The sequence below is a fragment of the Danio aesculapii genome, chromosome 11 (genome assembly GCF_903798145.1).
Source record: "Danio aesculapii chromosome 11, fDanAes4.1, whole genome shotgun sequence".
NCBI lineage: Eukaryota > Metazoa > Chordata > Actinopteri > Cypriniformes > Danionidae > Danio > Danio aesculapii.
Window position 1 is genome coordinate 2726803 of NC_079445.1, and position 15614 is coordinate 2742416.

General features: G+C 37.7%; 1 protein-coding gene across 5 annotated transcripts in view; it reads left to right on the plus strand.

The window, feature by feature from the left end:
• Window positions 1-1456: 1456 nt before the first annotated feature.
• Window positions 1457-15614, plus strand: part of hipk1b (homeodomain interacting protein kinase 1b) — a 35956-nt gene continuing 21798 nt past the window's right edge. For all 5 annotated transcript variants that reach the window (XM_056468738.1, XM_056468739.1, XM_056468740.1 and 2 more), the window contains exons 1-5: window positions 1457-1759; window positions 7059-7753; window positions 9489-9862; window positions 11846-11969; window positions 12869-12988. In XM_056468738.1, the coding sequence (XP_056324713.1) occupies window positions 7061-7753; window positions 9489-9862; window positions 11846-11969; window positions 12869-12988 (1311 nt within the window). In that variant the 5' untranslated portion in view covers window positions 1457-1759; window positions 7059-7060. The remainder of the gene's footprint in view (window positions 1760-7058; window positions 7754-9488; window positions 9863-11845; window positions 11970-12868; window positions 12989-15614) is intronic.

The window sequence follows — 15614 nt, forward strand, 5'->3', positions numbered from 1 at the left end:
CTTATGTCACTCCCAAATAGTACACCCTTGAATACACACTATTAAAGGGAAGGTTTTTACAGTACTATACAAAATTATTTTACATACTTGCACAATGTGTGGACCATGTGCTGAGTCTGACCATTGGTCCTCATAGATCAGGTATGTCCCTTTAATACACAGTCTTTACTATTGTGTATGTGTTAAACCATTGGCCCTCATATATCAGGTATGTCCCTTTAACACACAGTCTTTACTATTGTGTATGTGTTAAACCATTGGCCCTCATATATCAGGTATGTCCCTTTAACACACAGTCTTTACTATTGTGTATGTGTTAAACCATTGGCCCTCATATATCAGGTATGTCCCTTTAACACACAGTCTTTACTATTGTGTATGTGTTAAACTATTGGTCCTCATAGATCAGGTATGTCCCTTTAACACACAGTCTTTACTATTGTGTATGTGTTAAACCATTGGTCCTCATAGATCAGGTATGTCCCTTTAATACACTCAAATGACACTTTTGTGTGTTGTATAGCTAGTGTCCTTAGAAATCACATTAGTCTTTATAATACAGTTTTGTGTCGTAGGCGGGGCTTGTGTGTCAAATTATTAATAGTCCTCATAATTGGGTATATTTTCAGGTTGTTACATTATAGATTGTGTTTTGTGTAAACAAACTTTAAAGTGAAATCTGTGTTGTATGGGTCAAAATAGATTTTTTGATCTTCATCACATCTCTGTACAGCAAGTGAAAAGGGGTGTCCCCCTAATACACCAACACACCAGTTTGGGCTGCAGTGTCCTGGTAATTCACAAAAACCAGTATGTGTGTGTGTGTGTGTGTGTGTATATACAGGTCCCCCTCTGCTAAATGACTAAATGTAAATATAGATATATATATATATATATATATAATATTTGTGAAATAGTGAACACTTTTGTTGATTGTGTACAATATTTACCAACAATATATAAAATTATATTGATGACGATGTCCGAGAAGACGTTAATAACATTAACATCCGTCGTAACATCATATGGTTTACCTAGATCGTGTGTGCCCGAAACGTGTGTGGTTCTGCGGGCCTGCAGCTAGATATTATTGGGCTTAGGGTCAAAGCATAAAAGGGTCAGTTTCAAAGAATTATAAAACATTATTTGTGTGGTATTTTGAGCTGAAACTTCACACACACAAACACACACTCTTTGGACATCAGAGACTTATTTTCCGTTTTGTAAACAGGGCATAATAGGTCCCCTTTAAATGTAATCCTCATTTGTCACTTTGTAAATATTCACTCATAATATAGTCATCTCACTGTACGTCAAGCTAGCAGTGATGTGTTTCCAGTAGACCCGAGAAACATGTTTTTAGAGGGCATGGTGACGGTATTTTCACATCATCAACTTGTAATCTCCCTGCGTGTTACAAAACGTGTTAAGCAGTCTGCGCATGCGCACTTCGGGCCCGTGGACAGGAAGCCTGACCGAAGCAGCTGATAACCAGGCTTCGGATGTTCCGGGGAGCACAAAACAACGGGATTTTAATCAGGGATTTTTAATTCGAGGACAGAAGTCGACGATTTTATGAGGAGTGTGCCTGGACGCCCTTCATAGTCACTGATGGAGCCGTATTTTTATACCGATCGCTGTTTATTGTCGAGTTAACTGTAGGGCCGGAGCAGCTCAGTAACAATGAAGGCCTAGAATCCAGATCTGAGGGATTTAAAGCTCCTCTAACCTCATACACCCGGATCATCAACACGCTCAGGTATTAATATACTTAACAATAAGCATCCATAATGCACATGCCCTCAGAGTGTCTTTAATCACGCTAATTTAGACATATAATGAGTTTGAAAATGTTTTTGGTGTTTGAGAGGTTTGTTTTATTACATCTCTGGTCATTTTTTCCAGCTAACGTTACTTCTCTGGTTATTTTTTATTCACTTAATATTTAACATGTTGCATTGTAACTGTACATTTGACGATTTATTACTTTTCGACCGATATTTTATTTAAGAAACAACGTTACAGCAAAATAATGACGTCTGCAGATACGAAGATAATGTCGTGTAATTAATTCATCGACTGCCATGTTAATGTTTAAAGATATAAAGTAGGAAAAGCATTGTTTGGTCTACATTTGACATTATTTTGTTTATTTTATTTTTATATTTTCTTCCCCTCATTAGCGTTTTCTCGAAAAGGGTGGAGCCGTTTGGTTGTTGTACATGTACATTGGTTTAGTATCGGTTTAAAATTTGGTTTAGACGCATTACTACAAGTGTTTTTTGTGTGGTAATCTTTACATTTTTCGATTGGATGATGGTGATTTTTGTTTTATATGTTTGGATATGATGTGTCTGCACTGCAGTCGCGAGGGACATCCCACATGAAAAAAACACTACAGTGTTTCTGACCCATACTGTTGTAAAGTACTATGACTTTAACACAAGTACTATGTACTATGAAAAGTACTATGACTATAACACAACAGCTATTGAAATATAAACACATTTCCCAATACACAGTTTTCTACAACTATAAGGTATAGTATATACTACTCCAATACACCACAGTTAACTGGTAAAATTGAAGTACAGTATTTATTACACTATCAGTAAGGGTTGGGCGATATTGCAAAATAATTCTTTCATTATCATGTTTCATATCATTCAATATCCATAATTATTGAATATTCTTTTGACAATACATTTAGGAATATTAGGATTTTTTGTAATTTAACCACTTCATTTTAATTTTCCAACATTACTGAGGCAAATCGTTTTAATAGTAAATATATTTATTTTTAATAACTAACTATATGATCTCTTTATAATAATCATAAGTGTTAAAGAGACTTTTTTTTTTTTTACATTTATTTAAAGATTTACAATGGCAGAACAGTGGTATAGGTGTCTCATGTCAACATATACAATAATATAGCCATCTATTATACAATCGTCCATCGGCTAGTAATTCAAGTCTTTTGTGAAGGGTAAAATTAACAAAAAATAAATTAATTAAAATAAAATAAAAATAGTCTTTCAAGATACATTCTCCAAAAACTCCCATAGAGGATTCCAGATATGCCAGAAATCATCAGATTTCTGACGCAAGTTATAAGTCAGTTTTTTCTAAGGGTACGAAAATGGCAATCTGATTTATCCACATATTGACCGAGTAATGTTATGAGAGGACCACAACAAAAGAATACATTTTCTTGCAAGATATGTAAAAAAGTGGTTAAACAGACTCTTAAGCTTGATAAATAAAATGTTACAAAGTGTGTGCAATGGTAAAGGTAGATCAACATCTGTAGGGGGGGTCAATAATAATGATACCGTAAACCTCCAACTCTGTAAACCAAAGAAATTATGATAATCAAATCTGAGCTTTCAAGTAAAGGAACCAACCATTGTTATTCAAATAAATATTATTCAAAAATAATGTGAAGTTGAGTGACTATATTACCCCCTATGCTAAAAACAGGTGTGGTGCTAGTGGCTGGGATGCACAAGAAAAGAAACCAAAAAGCCACTCTGGCGACATCCTTACATCTATTTTTTTTTATTGACAATCTCCTCACTGCTGCTATAGGACACTCATTTTCGCATATGCTGCTATTCTGACCTGAAGTGACAAGCGCGTGGTTTCCTTCGCCATTTTCTATGGCGTCTCTCATAACTAGCCGACCATCATATCTCAGAGGATGACAAACGGACACATCATTGCTGCAGCTTCGATGCAAGCATGCTTATGGAGAAAAGTAAAAACTGATGAAGTGTTTGGGTGCGCTGTGTTTGTCTGCGGTAATTAGTCTACCGTTATTACTGAAATGTGTATATTCCATACAAAGTGTGAAGCTGATTGGTTAGTTCTACTTGCATGAATCGCGGTGCCCTTGTGGCATTCTGAAAAGTTCTGGTGCGTTTCAACTAGGGGTACCTGAAAAATGCACACGTGTCACGTATGCGCCCCTTGCACAACATGTGCGTGTCACTCCCAGTTCCACGCCTCCATTGGAAATGACAAGTCACCCTAAGCTTATTGGCATTGCTTCAAGGTGCGCGCTCAGCAGCCACATTTTAATAAAACTATAGCGCTTCATACCAAACTTTTTTTTAAAAATCATTATCGACAATGTTGTTCGGTCAATAAATATCGATACCGATTTTATCATCCAGCCCTACTATCAGTTCATTAGTTAACATTACAGTATGCTGTATTATAAATAAACAATTGAGGTAAAGTTCGTTTTATAATCATAATAATAATTTGAGAGAAGTATTCTTATAATTTTTAATTCTAAATACTGAAATCATATTAGCAGCTAATGACTATCAAAGTACAACATTGTTCACAGTCAATGAAATAGAGCTAATGTTGTTTTGAAGTCATGTTTACTTGTGACCTAAGACCGAACATTCAAATTAGCGTGGTATACAATATAGAGACGGCTAAAATTAACGAATGTGCAAATATAAAACCAACTTTACCTCAATTAGTAAACAGCGTTGCAAGTACTATACAGATTAACTTGTATATTTTGGTTCAGAAACAGTATTTTATCCACGCTAGTATTTTTATGTGGATCTCTTCAGCGTGTCTGTTTTAAGCCGATAGCTTTATGAATGGTTAAGAATTAGACTAATATCTTGAGTTCTGTCAGAATGCTTTTATTATATTAAAATAAACCCTGTGCTTTTACGATTGCATTCATTGAATGTTTGGTTAGTTTTGTGGAACTTTTAGTGTTTTGTAGATTAGTAGCTTGTGCGTGTTTTCTAGACTTGCTTTAGATGAGAAACAATCTGTGAAGTGTGTTTTTGTCGTAACCAAAACACTGATGGTTACACAATATACCATCGTTAAAGGTAATATTTAAACATGGTTGTTTTGATCATCACTGTCAGATTTTCTGTCTGGTTGTGGTAACATTTCAGCAGGTAAAACTTTATGGTGCAATATGTAAGATTTTTTTCTTATTAAAATATAAATAAAAACATTAGATCAGCGTTCTGTATTTTGAAGACTTGTGTACTTAAATTGTACTAAATGTGTTGAAGAATGTTAAATCCAGAGCAAACATAGCAATTTTAGGAATTCATTTCATAAGAGCTTATGTAATTGATTTCAGCTCATCCACCAGTTCCGCAAACACATTGAAACATACTAATTTTCACAGCGATTGGTTGTCAAACCAGTGGCTTTTCGCTCAATGTTTGAAGAGGAATGTAGAGGAGTAGAGAAATGCACAACCTTTCTAATGCTCTCAGCTGCTCTCAGCAATTTCTCTGTGCCGCTTTACACTGCGTGAGTGTTTATGCTAAACTTCCATATGAATGGATTGAAACATGCAAGTGAAACGCACTGTTACTCAACTTCATACTACTATAAGTTTGAAACGCTCCAGTGTTCCAGTATCTGTGGTTATACTCAGTGAACAGCAGTGAATTTGGTAAACTAAGGACCTTCACGGCCAATCACAATCATTTCTGTTGATCGTGTGAACACAATGGCAGATTAGAACTGTTTAAGAATGTGCGCAACAGCGCTCTAATGTTAGCAAGAAATGGACGTTTTAAAATTTTAGTAACGATTTGTACTGAATACCAGTATCGTGATAACACTAAGACAAACAAAATATCACAATGTCAATTCAATTCACCTTTATTTGTATAGCGCTTTTACAATGTAGATTGTGTCAAAGCAGCTTCACATAAAAGATCATAGCAAATTGAAAGAGTGTAGTTCAGTTTTCAGTGTGGTTTAATAATCACTACTGAGAGTCCAAACACTGAAGAGCAAAGCCATCGATGCGCAGCTCTACAGATCCAATGGCAAGCCAGTGTAGACAACGGTGAGGAAAAAACTTCACCAATTGGCAAAAGTATAGAATTAATAAACCTTGACAGAAACCAGGCTCAGTTGGGCACGACCATTTCTCCGCTGGCCAAACGTCCTGTGCAGAGCTGCAGTCAAGGCGCTGGAAGCTGGCCTCAGCGAAGACTCGTCTGTCCCTGGAGCGTCACAGGAATCAGTTTTGTGCTCTCCACTCCTCCAAGACCTCCACTCTGCTCAGGATATGGTCTCGTCCAGGATATGGAAACCTTGGGATCGTCTCGTCGCTGGTCTTGGATCGAATCAGTGGCGCTGCATAGTCTGAGGGCCTCAAGATGAGTATCCCCAGGTGGAAATGGAGAATAAAGAGAATAATTAGCGTAGCTGCTGTTCATAGTGTAAATGAGATGAAGAAACCTGGGTGGAGCACATTCATGTATAATACCGCTAAGTGATGCATTGAGTGTGTGCTTTACTGAACAGATAGGTCTTTAATCTAGTTTTGAATTGGGAGTGTGTGTCTGAGCCTCGGATGTTATCAGGAAGGCTATTCCAGAGTTTAGGAGCCATAAATGAGAAGGCTCGACCTCCTTTACTTGACTGTGCTATTCTAGGTACTACCAGAAGCCCTGAGTTTTGAGATCTTAAAAAGCAGGTTGGATTGTAGCGAGACAGAAGATTTGTTAGATAAACAGTAGCTAGATTATTTAAAGCTTTATAGGTAAAAGCAATATTTTAAATTCAATATGAAACTTAACAGGCAGCCAATGTAGGGAGGATAAAATTATGGTGATGTGGTCATGTTTTCTAGACCTGGTAAGAACTCTGGCAGCTGCATTTTGTACTAGCTGAGTTTGTTAATAGAGAATGCCTGGCAGCCAGCAAACAGTGCATTACAGTAATCTAGCCTAGAAGTCATAAAAGCATGGACTAGCTTTTCTGCATCAGAGATGGATAGCATACTTCGTAAGCGCTATTTCTCAGATGAAAGAAAGCAGTTTTTGTGACAATAGATGTATGATTTTGAAAAGTTAAATTGCTGTCTTGTATGACACCCAGATCTTTTATAGTAGAGCTAACGCTAACTTTGTATCCCTCTAATTGTAGGTTGAGTTGTGAGATCTGCTGAGTACAGGATTTTGGCCCAATAAGTAATTGTTTCCAAAATCATGCAGCCCTACTCAACTCGGCAATGACAAATCTGGTTTATTTTCTGTCCGCAGGCATGGCTTCACAGCTGCAGGTTTTCTCCCCTCCGTCGGTGTCTTCCAGTGCCTTCTGCAGGGTGAAAAAAATGAAAGTGGAGAGCTGTGCTTGGGATGCGTCCAATGAAGCGTACAGTTCTGTGGGCCAGTACAGCTTCAACCCTGCAGCCGGTCTGTCTTTCGGCAGCTCTGGCCTGGTCTTCCCCCCAGGGTCCCGGGGCCAGGTGGTGGTTCGGGCGGCAGACAGCACCGGGAGCCTCCAGCGTGGGTCCAGTCGCAGAACATCTCACAACAACACTCACCACTCGGAGTCCCACTCGTCCCGCGGGCATAGGTATGGTGGCGTGAAGAGAAAGAATGAGGAGGTGGAGAGTTCTGGCGGAGGTGGAAGCGGAAGTAGCAGCGTTCAGATTCTCGAGGAACTCTCGGCTCCGGCTTTCTCCACACAGACGGGAGGAGCAGGAACCACCGCCCAGTCCATCCCCCACTCGGCCCCCACCACCAAAAGCAGCAGCTCCAACGGGGAAGGAGACTACCAGCTGGTCCAGCACGAGATCCTCTGCTCCGTCTCCAACAGCTACGAAGTCCTGGAGTTTCTGGGTCGAGGCACGTTTGGGCAGGTTGCCAAGTGCTGGAAAAGAGGAACTAATGAGATCGTGGCCATCAAAATCCTGAAGAATCATCCATCGTACGCACGTCAGGGACAGATTGAGGTATGTTATATGCTGCTTTCCAATTCGCATACTATTCGTCCTAAATAGTATTCGAAAAAAGAGTTGGTCTGTTCCAAATTGTAGTTTGAAATGAGTGTTTTTGTTTCTGGTAGAAATAGAAGTAGCTTGTACCTCTTCCTGCTGCATTTCATCAAGCTAAATTTATTTGTTTTAAGTGTATGTGGAGAAGTAAATATTTTGTTGATCATGATGAAATGTATTTTGTTTGAATTGTTTTAAGCGCACCTCTCAAAAATATAACTACACGCTGCAATGATGCGTAGCGCAAGCTCTGTGATTGGTTGGATTATTAGCGGTGATGAGTGTGGGCGGAGCCACGAGCCCGATGAAGCAAGTGTTTACAAGTGTCGAGTCTCGTGAAGGAGCTCCAGATGGAAACTTTTGTTTTGTGTTTACCTTATGATTCAAGTTGCTGCACGTCCGCCGGTTCCCGCCTTTGAATGAGCAAGTTTTAGCTACTTCTACATTAAGGTAGCGTTCAGAAAAAACAAAACCCCCTCGATGAAACTCTATACAGAGGAACATAAAAGTCTACTGCCAGCTAGTGTTTCAGAAGTGTTATTGCAGAGCAACAAAAACGGCATGCAGAAGTATAAATGCACGACTACATGCAAGGCAGGCGCCGTGGGATCACTCCGCAGAAGTATAAATCAGCCTTAAGATTCCCCGCAGTAAATTGCGTGTTGGATATGAATTCGATTAACAAAAAATGCAGCTAAAATCATCAATTAAAGTTTAACATCGCAAATGCGAAGAATCATGATTGTATATAAGTGGCAGGATTATGAATAATAAAACGTAAAAAAAAAAAACTAGATTAAAAACTAGGGAATTGTGAAGTGCTTATTGCTTTTATTTACATAAATATGTAGTTATGTAAAGCATAAAGTAACTGTAGTCTGATTACTATTACACATAGTTTATAAATGTGGAGATTATAGCTGGGTCGATTAGTTACTTATTACAAATTACATGACAACAAAGTTTGTAGCCAGTAGTGTATCTTTGATTACATTCCCATAACTGTGTAATCAGACTACTTTGTGGATTACATTTAGATTTATTTTGTGCTGCCGTTGTGTAAATATGTAGTCACGTAATCCTTAAAGTAACTGTATTCTAACTTTTACAAGTAGGGCTGGGCGGTATATCGGGTTCTGGGGATATATATCGACATGATTTCCCAATGCGACGCAGTATTATCCAATATAGTTTATATCATCATGGTTGAGGCCACACGTGTGCATTCTGCGCGAAACAGATACTCAGATTCTCAATTACTGATTACAAATTACATGACGACAAATTTTGTAGTCGGTAATTTTATGTCTTTGCAATATATTACACAGTTATGGTAATGTAATTGGACTACTTTGTGGATTACATTTAGATTACTTTTGCGGTTACCCTTATTTGATGTCACATTGAAGATAATCTGTTTAGTTTTTTCAGATATAAAGAAAAAATAACTAACTTTTGAAAGCTTTTAACAGTTATTTTTTTACAAATATAATTAACCTGCAGTTTTATTGTGTATATGTGATGTCTGTATACTTATTCAATGAAGTGTATTTTATTACATAACGTTAACTTGATTAAATTGGTAGAATAAAGTCAGATACACTTAGCATGCCTTAAGGGTAAATAAATAATTAGCTAATTTTTATTTCCTTTTTTCTTAGGAGCCACTAATTTGTCATTGTCCCTCTTCTAGGTGAGCATATTGAACCGTCTCAGTGCGGAGAATGCGGACGAGTTCAACTTTGTGCGATCCTACGAGTGTTTCCAGCATAAGGGCCACACGTGCTTGGTGTTTGAGATGCTGGAGCAGAACCTGTACGACTTCTTGAAGCACAGTAAGTTCAGTCCATTGCCGTTGCGCCACATCCGGCCCATCCTGCAGCAGGTGGCCACAGCCCTGATGAAGCTGAAATGTTTGGGTCTCATCCACGCCGATCTGAAGCCTGAGAACATCATGCTGGTGGACCCCATCAGACAGCCCTACAGGGTCAAAGTTATCGATTTTGGATCGGCCAGTCATGTCTCTAAAGCTGTGTGCTCCACTTACCTCCAGTCTCGCTACTACAGGTGAGCAGGGACTGTTTGGAATCTGTAGTGTGGGATCATATAAGGGTAGATTACTTGTGAATTGTAATCAGTTACTGACTACAAATTACATGACAAATTTTGTAATTTTGGAGGGCTAGTAATTCACCTGTATGTGACTTCAAATAAGGGTTAGCACAAAAGTAATCTAAATGTAATCCACAAGGTAGTCCGGTTACATTATCAAAAAATGTGTAATCCAAGATTATATATTACTGACTACAAATTACTCAATGGCAAATTTTGTAGTCAATAATGTACTATTTTGGATTACACAGTTACGGTAATGTAACCAGGCTACTTTTTGGATTACATTTCGATTACTTTTGTGCTAATCGTTATTTGATGTCACATATACGATTGCAATTAGTTTATTATTGTGGAGATCATAGCTGGGTAGATTACTCATGACATGTAATCAGTTACTGATTACAAATTACATGACAAATTTTGTCATTTTGGAGGGCTAATAATTAAAAAATTATTAGCCCACATTTAGATTAATTATTCACAAAATTAATCTAAATGTAATCCACAAAGTAGTTCGGTTACATGACCAAAATGTGTAATCCAAGCTATTATATATTATGTTACTCACTACAAATTACACGACAGCAAATTTTGTAGTCAGTAATATATTATCTTGTAATCAATAAAGTAACTGTAGTCTGATTACTATTACAAGTAGTTTATTAATGTGGAGATCATAGCTGGGTAGATTACTCATGAATTGTAATCAGTTACTGACTACAAATAACATTGACAAGTTTTGTCATTTTGGAGGGCTAGTAATTCAACTGTATGTGATTTCAAATAAGGGTTAGCACAAAAGTAATCTAAATGTAATCCACAAAGTAGTTTGGTTACATTAGCAGAAATGACTAATCCAAGATATTATATTACTCGCTACAAATTACACAACGGCAAATTTTGTAGTCAGTAATATAATATCTTGTAATTCACAAAGTAACTGTAGTCTGATCACGATTACAAGTAGTTTATGAATGTGGAGATCATAGCTGGGTAGATTACTTGAGTTGTAATCAGTTACTGACTACAAAATACGTTATTACAAGTTTTGTCATGTTGGAGGGCTATTAATTCAACTGTATGTGACTTCAAATAACAGTTAGCACTAAAGTAATCTGAATGTAATCCACAAAGTTGTCTGGTTACTTTACCAGAAATGTGTAATCCACGATATTGTGTTACTGACTATAAATTACACTACAAATTTTGTAGTCTATAATATAATATCTTGTAACCATAAAGTAACCGTAGTCTGATTACAAGTAGTTTGTGAATGTGGAGATTATAGCTGGGTAGATTACTCATGAATTGTAATCAGTTACTGATTACATGATGATAAATTTTGGAGGGCTAGTAATTCAACCGTATGTGACTTCAAATAAGGATTAGTAATCTAAATGTAATCCACAAAGTAGGCTGGTTACATTGCCAGAAATGTATCCAAGATCTTGTATTACTCACTACAAATTGCACAGCGGCAAAATACACAACAAAATAAACGATTGTAGTCACTAATGTATTATTTTGTATAACACATTTATGGTAATGTAACCAGACTACTTTATGGATTACATTTTGATTACTTTTTTTGCCAACCATTGTTTGAGGTCACGTATATTGAAGAATACATTTATAATCTTGTCCTATTTTGTCAGATATAAAAATATATTCATTTTATTTTTACAAGAGCCTCAACAGGTTCTTTTGGATTACACATGTCTGCTAATGTAACCGGACTACTTTGTGGATTACATTTAGATTACTTTTGTGCTAACCCTTATTTGATGTCACGTATACGATTACATTTAGTTTATTAATGTGGTTAGATTAATTGTGAATTGTAATCAGTTACTGATTACATGTTACTAAATGTTTTATAAAAGGGAATACTTTTGTGTTTGATGTCTGACAAATGTGTTTTTTTTTTATCATCAGAGCCCCTGAGATCATCCTAGGTCTGCCGTTTTGTGAAGCCATTGACATGTGGTCGCTGGGCTGTGTGATTGCAGAGCTTTTTCTGGGTTGGCCGCTTTATCCCGGAGCTTCAGAATATGACCAGGTCTCAGATACAATCTTATTCTTATTACTGTTAATAGTGTTTCTCAGGAGCCCAATAATGCGGAATGCACTGAACAGTGGCATCATTGTGCTGAACTCACTGTCAAAATCATTTATGTTTGTGTAAAACATTCCACATTTGACTTAATAAAGGAAGTGTATCTCTTATTTTTTTTTGCATTTTAAATTGGTCAAATTTAATGTATTATTAAGAGAACATACTGTATTATGCATGCAGTCAAACATGATATCAGAAGCACAACTGAATGTGTTCACAAATTAAGTCATCCAGATATAATTGAATTTTTACAGTGATGTAGGAAGTGACTTGTGCTAAGATTTCTGTGAGGATTAGTGTTGCTTTGTGTATACAAATGCAGTTTTCTCACAACATTCCTATAAAATATAACTGCATGCTGTTTGTAGTTGCATTAGTGTTATCGTTGGTGCTTAATTTGATCTCTAATAGTTGCATACCATTAGCAAGGTGCTTTCTGTAATAAATGCTTTAATCCAGTGTTTCTCAACCATGTCGCTGGAGCTGATTCAGATCATCAGCTCAATAGCAGAGACTAAAAGACCAGTAATGGCTGTAATAGACAAAGGAGACATCCAAAACCGGCAGTGTTGGTGGTCCTCCAGGAATGTGGTTGAGAAACACTGCTTTAATATAATAATGTGCCTCTTTTGTATGTAAAATGCGTTAAGTAGTTTTTTTTATGTGGCTAAACTGCAGCAGTGTGCTGATATTGTACTGTTATCATATCTGCAGGATTCCTTTAGTGAAACAAGTACAGAACAATGCTGACAATATGCGCAATTATGTCACGCTGTTATTTTATGCTATTTAAACTTAATTAGTTCCTATCCAGTCCTCAAACTCAATTTTTCCCCTTCCAGATTCGGTACATTTCTCAGACACAGGGTTTGCCTCCAGAGTATCTCTTGAGTGCCGGCACAAAGACAAGCCGCTTCTTCAACAGAGGACCGGACTCCAGCTATCCGTTGTGGAGGTTAAAAGTCAGTACATCCTTATTTCATTGAACAGTTCAACTTGAAATTTGAACCACACCATAATTCGAATCATTTTTTTCGTCATTCAAAACTAAGCAAAAAAAAAAATACCGAAAATACTGGAGACTTAAGTTTTAGTTTGTGTTTCAGTGGAGATGGTCTGAAATGCAAGCTTTTGACAACAGAGACATGGCTATCCACAATCACTCTCAGATTGGTCTTCTGGACTATTTTGTTTTAGTAATTTAATCGTAAGTCTCCTCTTATAAGACCATTATGCAAATGATAGACAACCAGCAAAGTATGCGCATGCCCAGTGAGTGTGAATTATAATGGATCATGCTTTTTAGACTATATAATGTTGACAGATTTCTGCACGTCGAATTGCCGTCGGCTGAAGAGAGCACTCTGATTGGTTAATCAGCAGCGAATCAGATTGCAAGTTCGATGTAGTGAAGTGACGTAGGAAGTAAAGAATTTAAGTCAAGAAGGAACACAAAGAAGCGGCTACATTTCTCAAATATTTGCAAATGATATGGATTATTAAATGATCAGATATGTTTACAGGAGTGAAACCCTCCGATGTGAGAGATAATTACTGTGATAATTGTACTAAATGCTGCTTTGTTTACACTTTGTGCGCGTCAGAAGTTAGATTTTTCCTTTGCGGAACGAGAATACAGAGCAGAAAGACACATACTCCTGTGCAGACGCAGGACGCGGCTCTCGTTTCACTTTGCTTTCGTCCGTTTGGTGTGTTAACGAGCAACGTTTGATCCAGATGCGATCCAGTTGAGTTTTGTTGGTGCTAGTTGTTTGGCATCGATTTGGTGTGTCCCAGCCCTTAAACGGCCATTTTAATATGAAAGCACACTAGTGTAACGACACCTATATCTCATTGCACAGTCTTAACGTTTTTCAAAACTGTTATGGTTTCATGGCATGCTAATTGCTGCGTCTTTTCATTGTGTATTTTTACATGTTTGAGAATAATGCGTGTGCTATTCTCTGTTGGCACTTTGAAAATGCAGCTAACTCCAATGTACAAACCTGAGGCAATAAAGTCTTTCAAAATTCTTCAATTCATTCAAACTCTTTTACAGGCCAGGCCATGTGTGTGAAAGTGTTAAATCACCCTAATTATAACTTTTGCTAGCATTTGTATTCCTTGATTCGTACATTTTTTAGAAAGGTAAAACAAAATGTAAACGTTTTTACATTCAGATTACGGTGCATAGATTCTGCGAATAGCCAAAAGTACAACGTATAGGTCAGAGTTATTGATTTTTCTCTTATGCCAGAAATCATTATAATATTAAGTGCTTTTGTAATTGTCCTATTATAATTGTCATCTCAATTTTTTATTTGTAGTTTTTTAATTTGTGTATTGCCAAGAACTTCATTTACATTTAGTCATTCAGCAGTCGCTTTTATCCAAAGCGACTTCCAAATGAGGACAAGGAAGCAATTTACACAACTATAAGAGCAGCAGTGAACAAGTGCTATAGACAAGTTTCAGGTGTGTAAAGTCTAAGAAGCAAAGCATTAGTAATGTAGTTTTTTTTTTGAGAGAGAGAGTGAGAGTACAGTTAGTGGTATAGCCAGAGAGGAAGTTGCAGACTAGGAAGGAAAGTGGAGACTAAATAGTTGAGTTTTTAGTCGTTTCTTGAAGACAGCAAGTGACTCTGCTGTTCTGATGCAGTTAGGGAGTTCATTCCACCAACTGGGCAGATTGAATGTGAGAGTTCGGGAAAGTGATTTCTTCCCTCTTAGGGATGGAACCACGAGGCGACGTTCATTCACAGAACGCAAGTTTCTGGAGGGCACATAAATCTGCAGAAGTGAGAGCAGATACGAAGGAGCAAAGCCAGAGGTCGCTTTGTAAGCAAACATCAGAGCTTTGAATTTGATGCGAGCAGGAACTGGCAGCCAGTGCAAACGGGTAAGTAGCGGAGTGACATGTGCTCTTTTGGGTTCATCAAAGACCACTCGTGCTGCTGCGTTCTGAAGCAGCTGAAGAGGTTTGATAGAACTAGCTGGAAGCCCGGCTAGTAGAGAGTTGCAATAGTCCAGTTTGGAGAGAACAAGAGCTTGAACAATGAGTTGAGCTGTATGTTCAGATAGGAAGGGTCGGACCATTCTGATGTTATAGAGTGCGAATCTGCAAGATCGAGCAGTTCTTGAAATGTGCTCAGAGAAGTTTAGTCATCAATCATTTCTCCAAGGCTTTTTACCATTTTGGATGCAGTAATGGTTGCCCCATCCATCTGGATTGAAAAGTTATGGTGTAGAGTCGGGTTGGCAGAAACTTCAAGCATTTCCGTTTTCGCGAGGTTAAGCTGAAGATGATGATCTTTCATCCAGTGTGAAATGTCTGACAGGCAGGCTGAAATGCGAGCTGGAACCGAGGGATCATCCGGGAGAAAAGAGAGGTATAGCTGGGTATCATCAGCATGGCAGTGGTAGGAAAAACCATGTTTCTGGATGACTGTTCCTAAAGATGCCGTGTAGATGGAGAAGAGAAGTGGCCCAAGAACAGAGCCCTGAGGTACCCCAGTGTTTAGATGCTGTAGATTGGACACCTCTCCCCTCCAAGACACCCTGATTTAGACCACAATAAAGTATTTTCTCC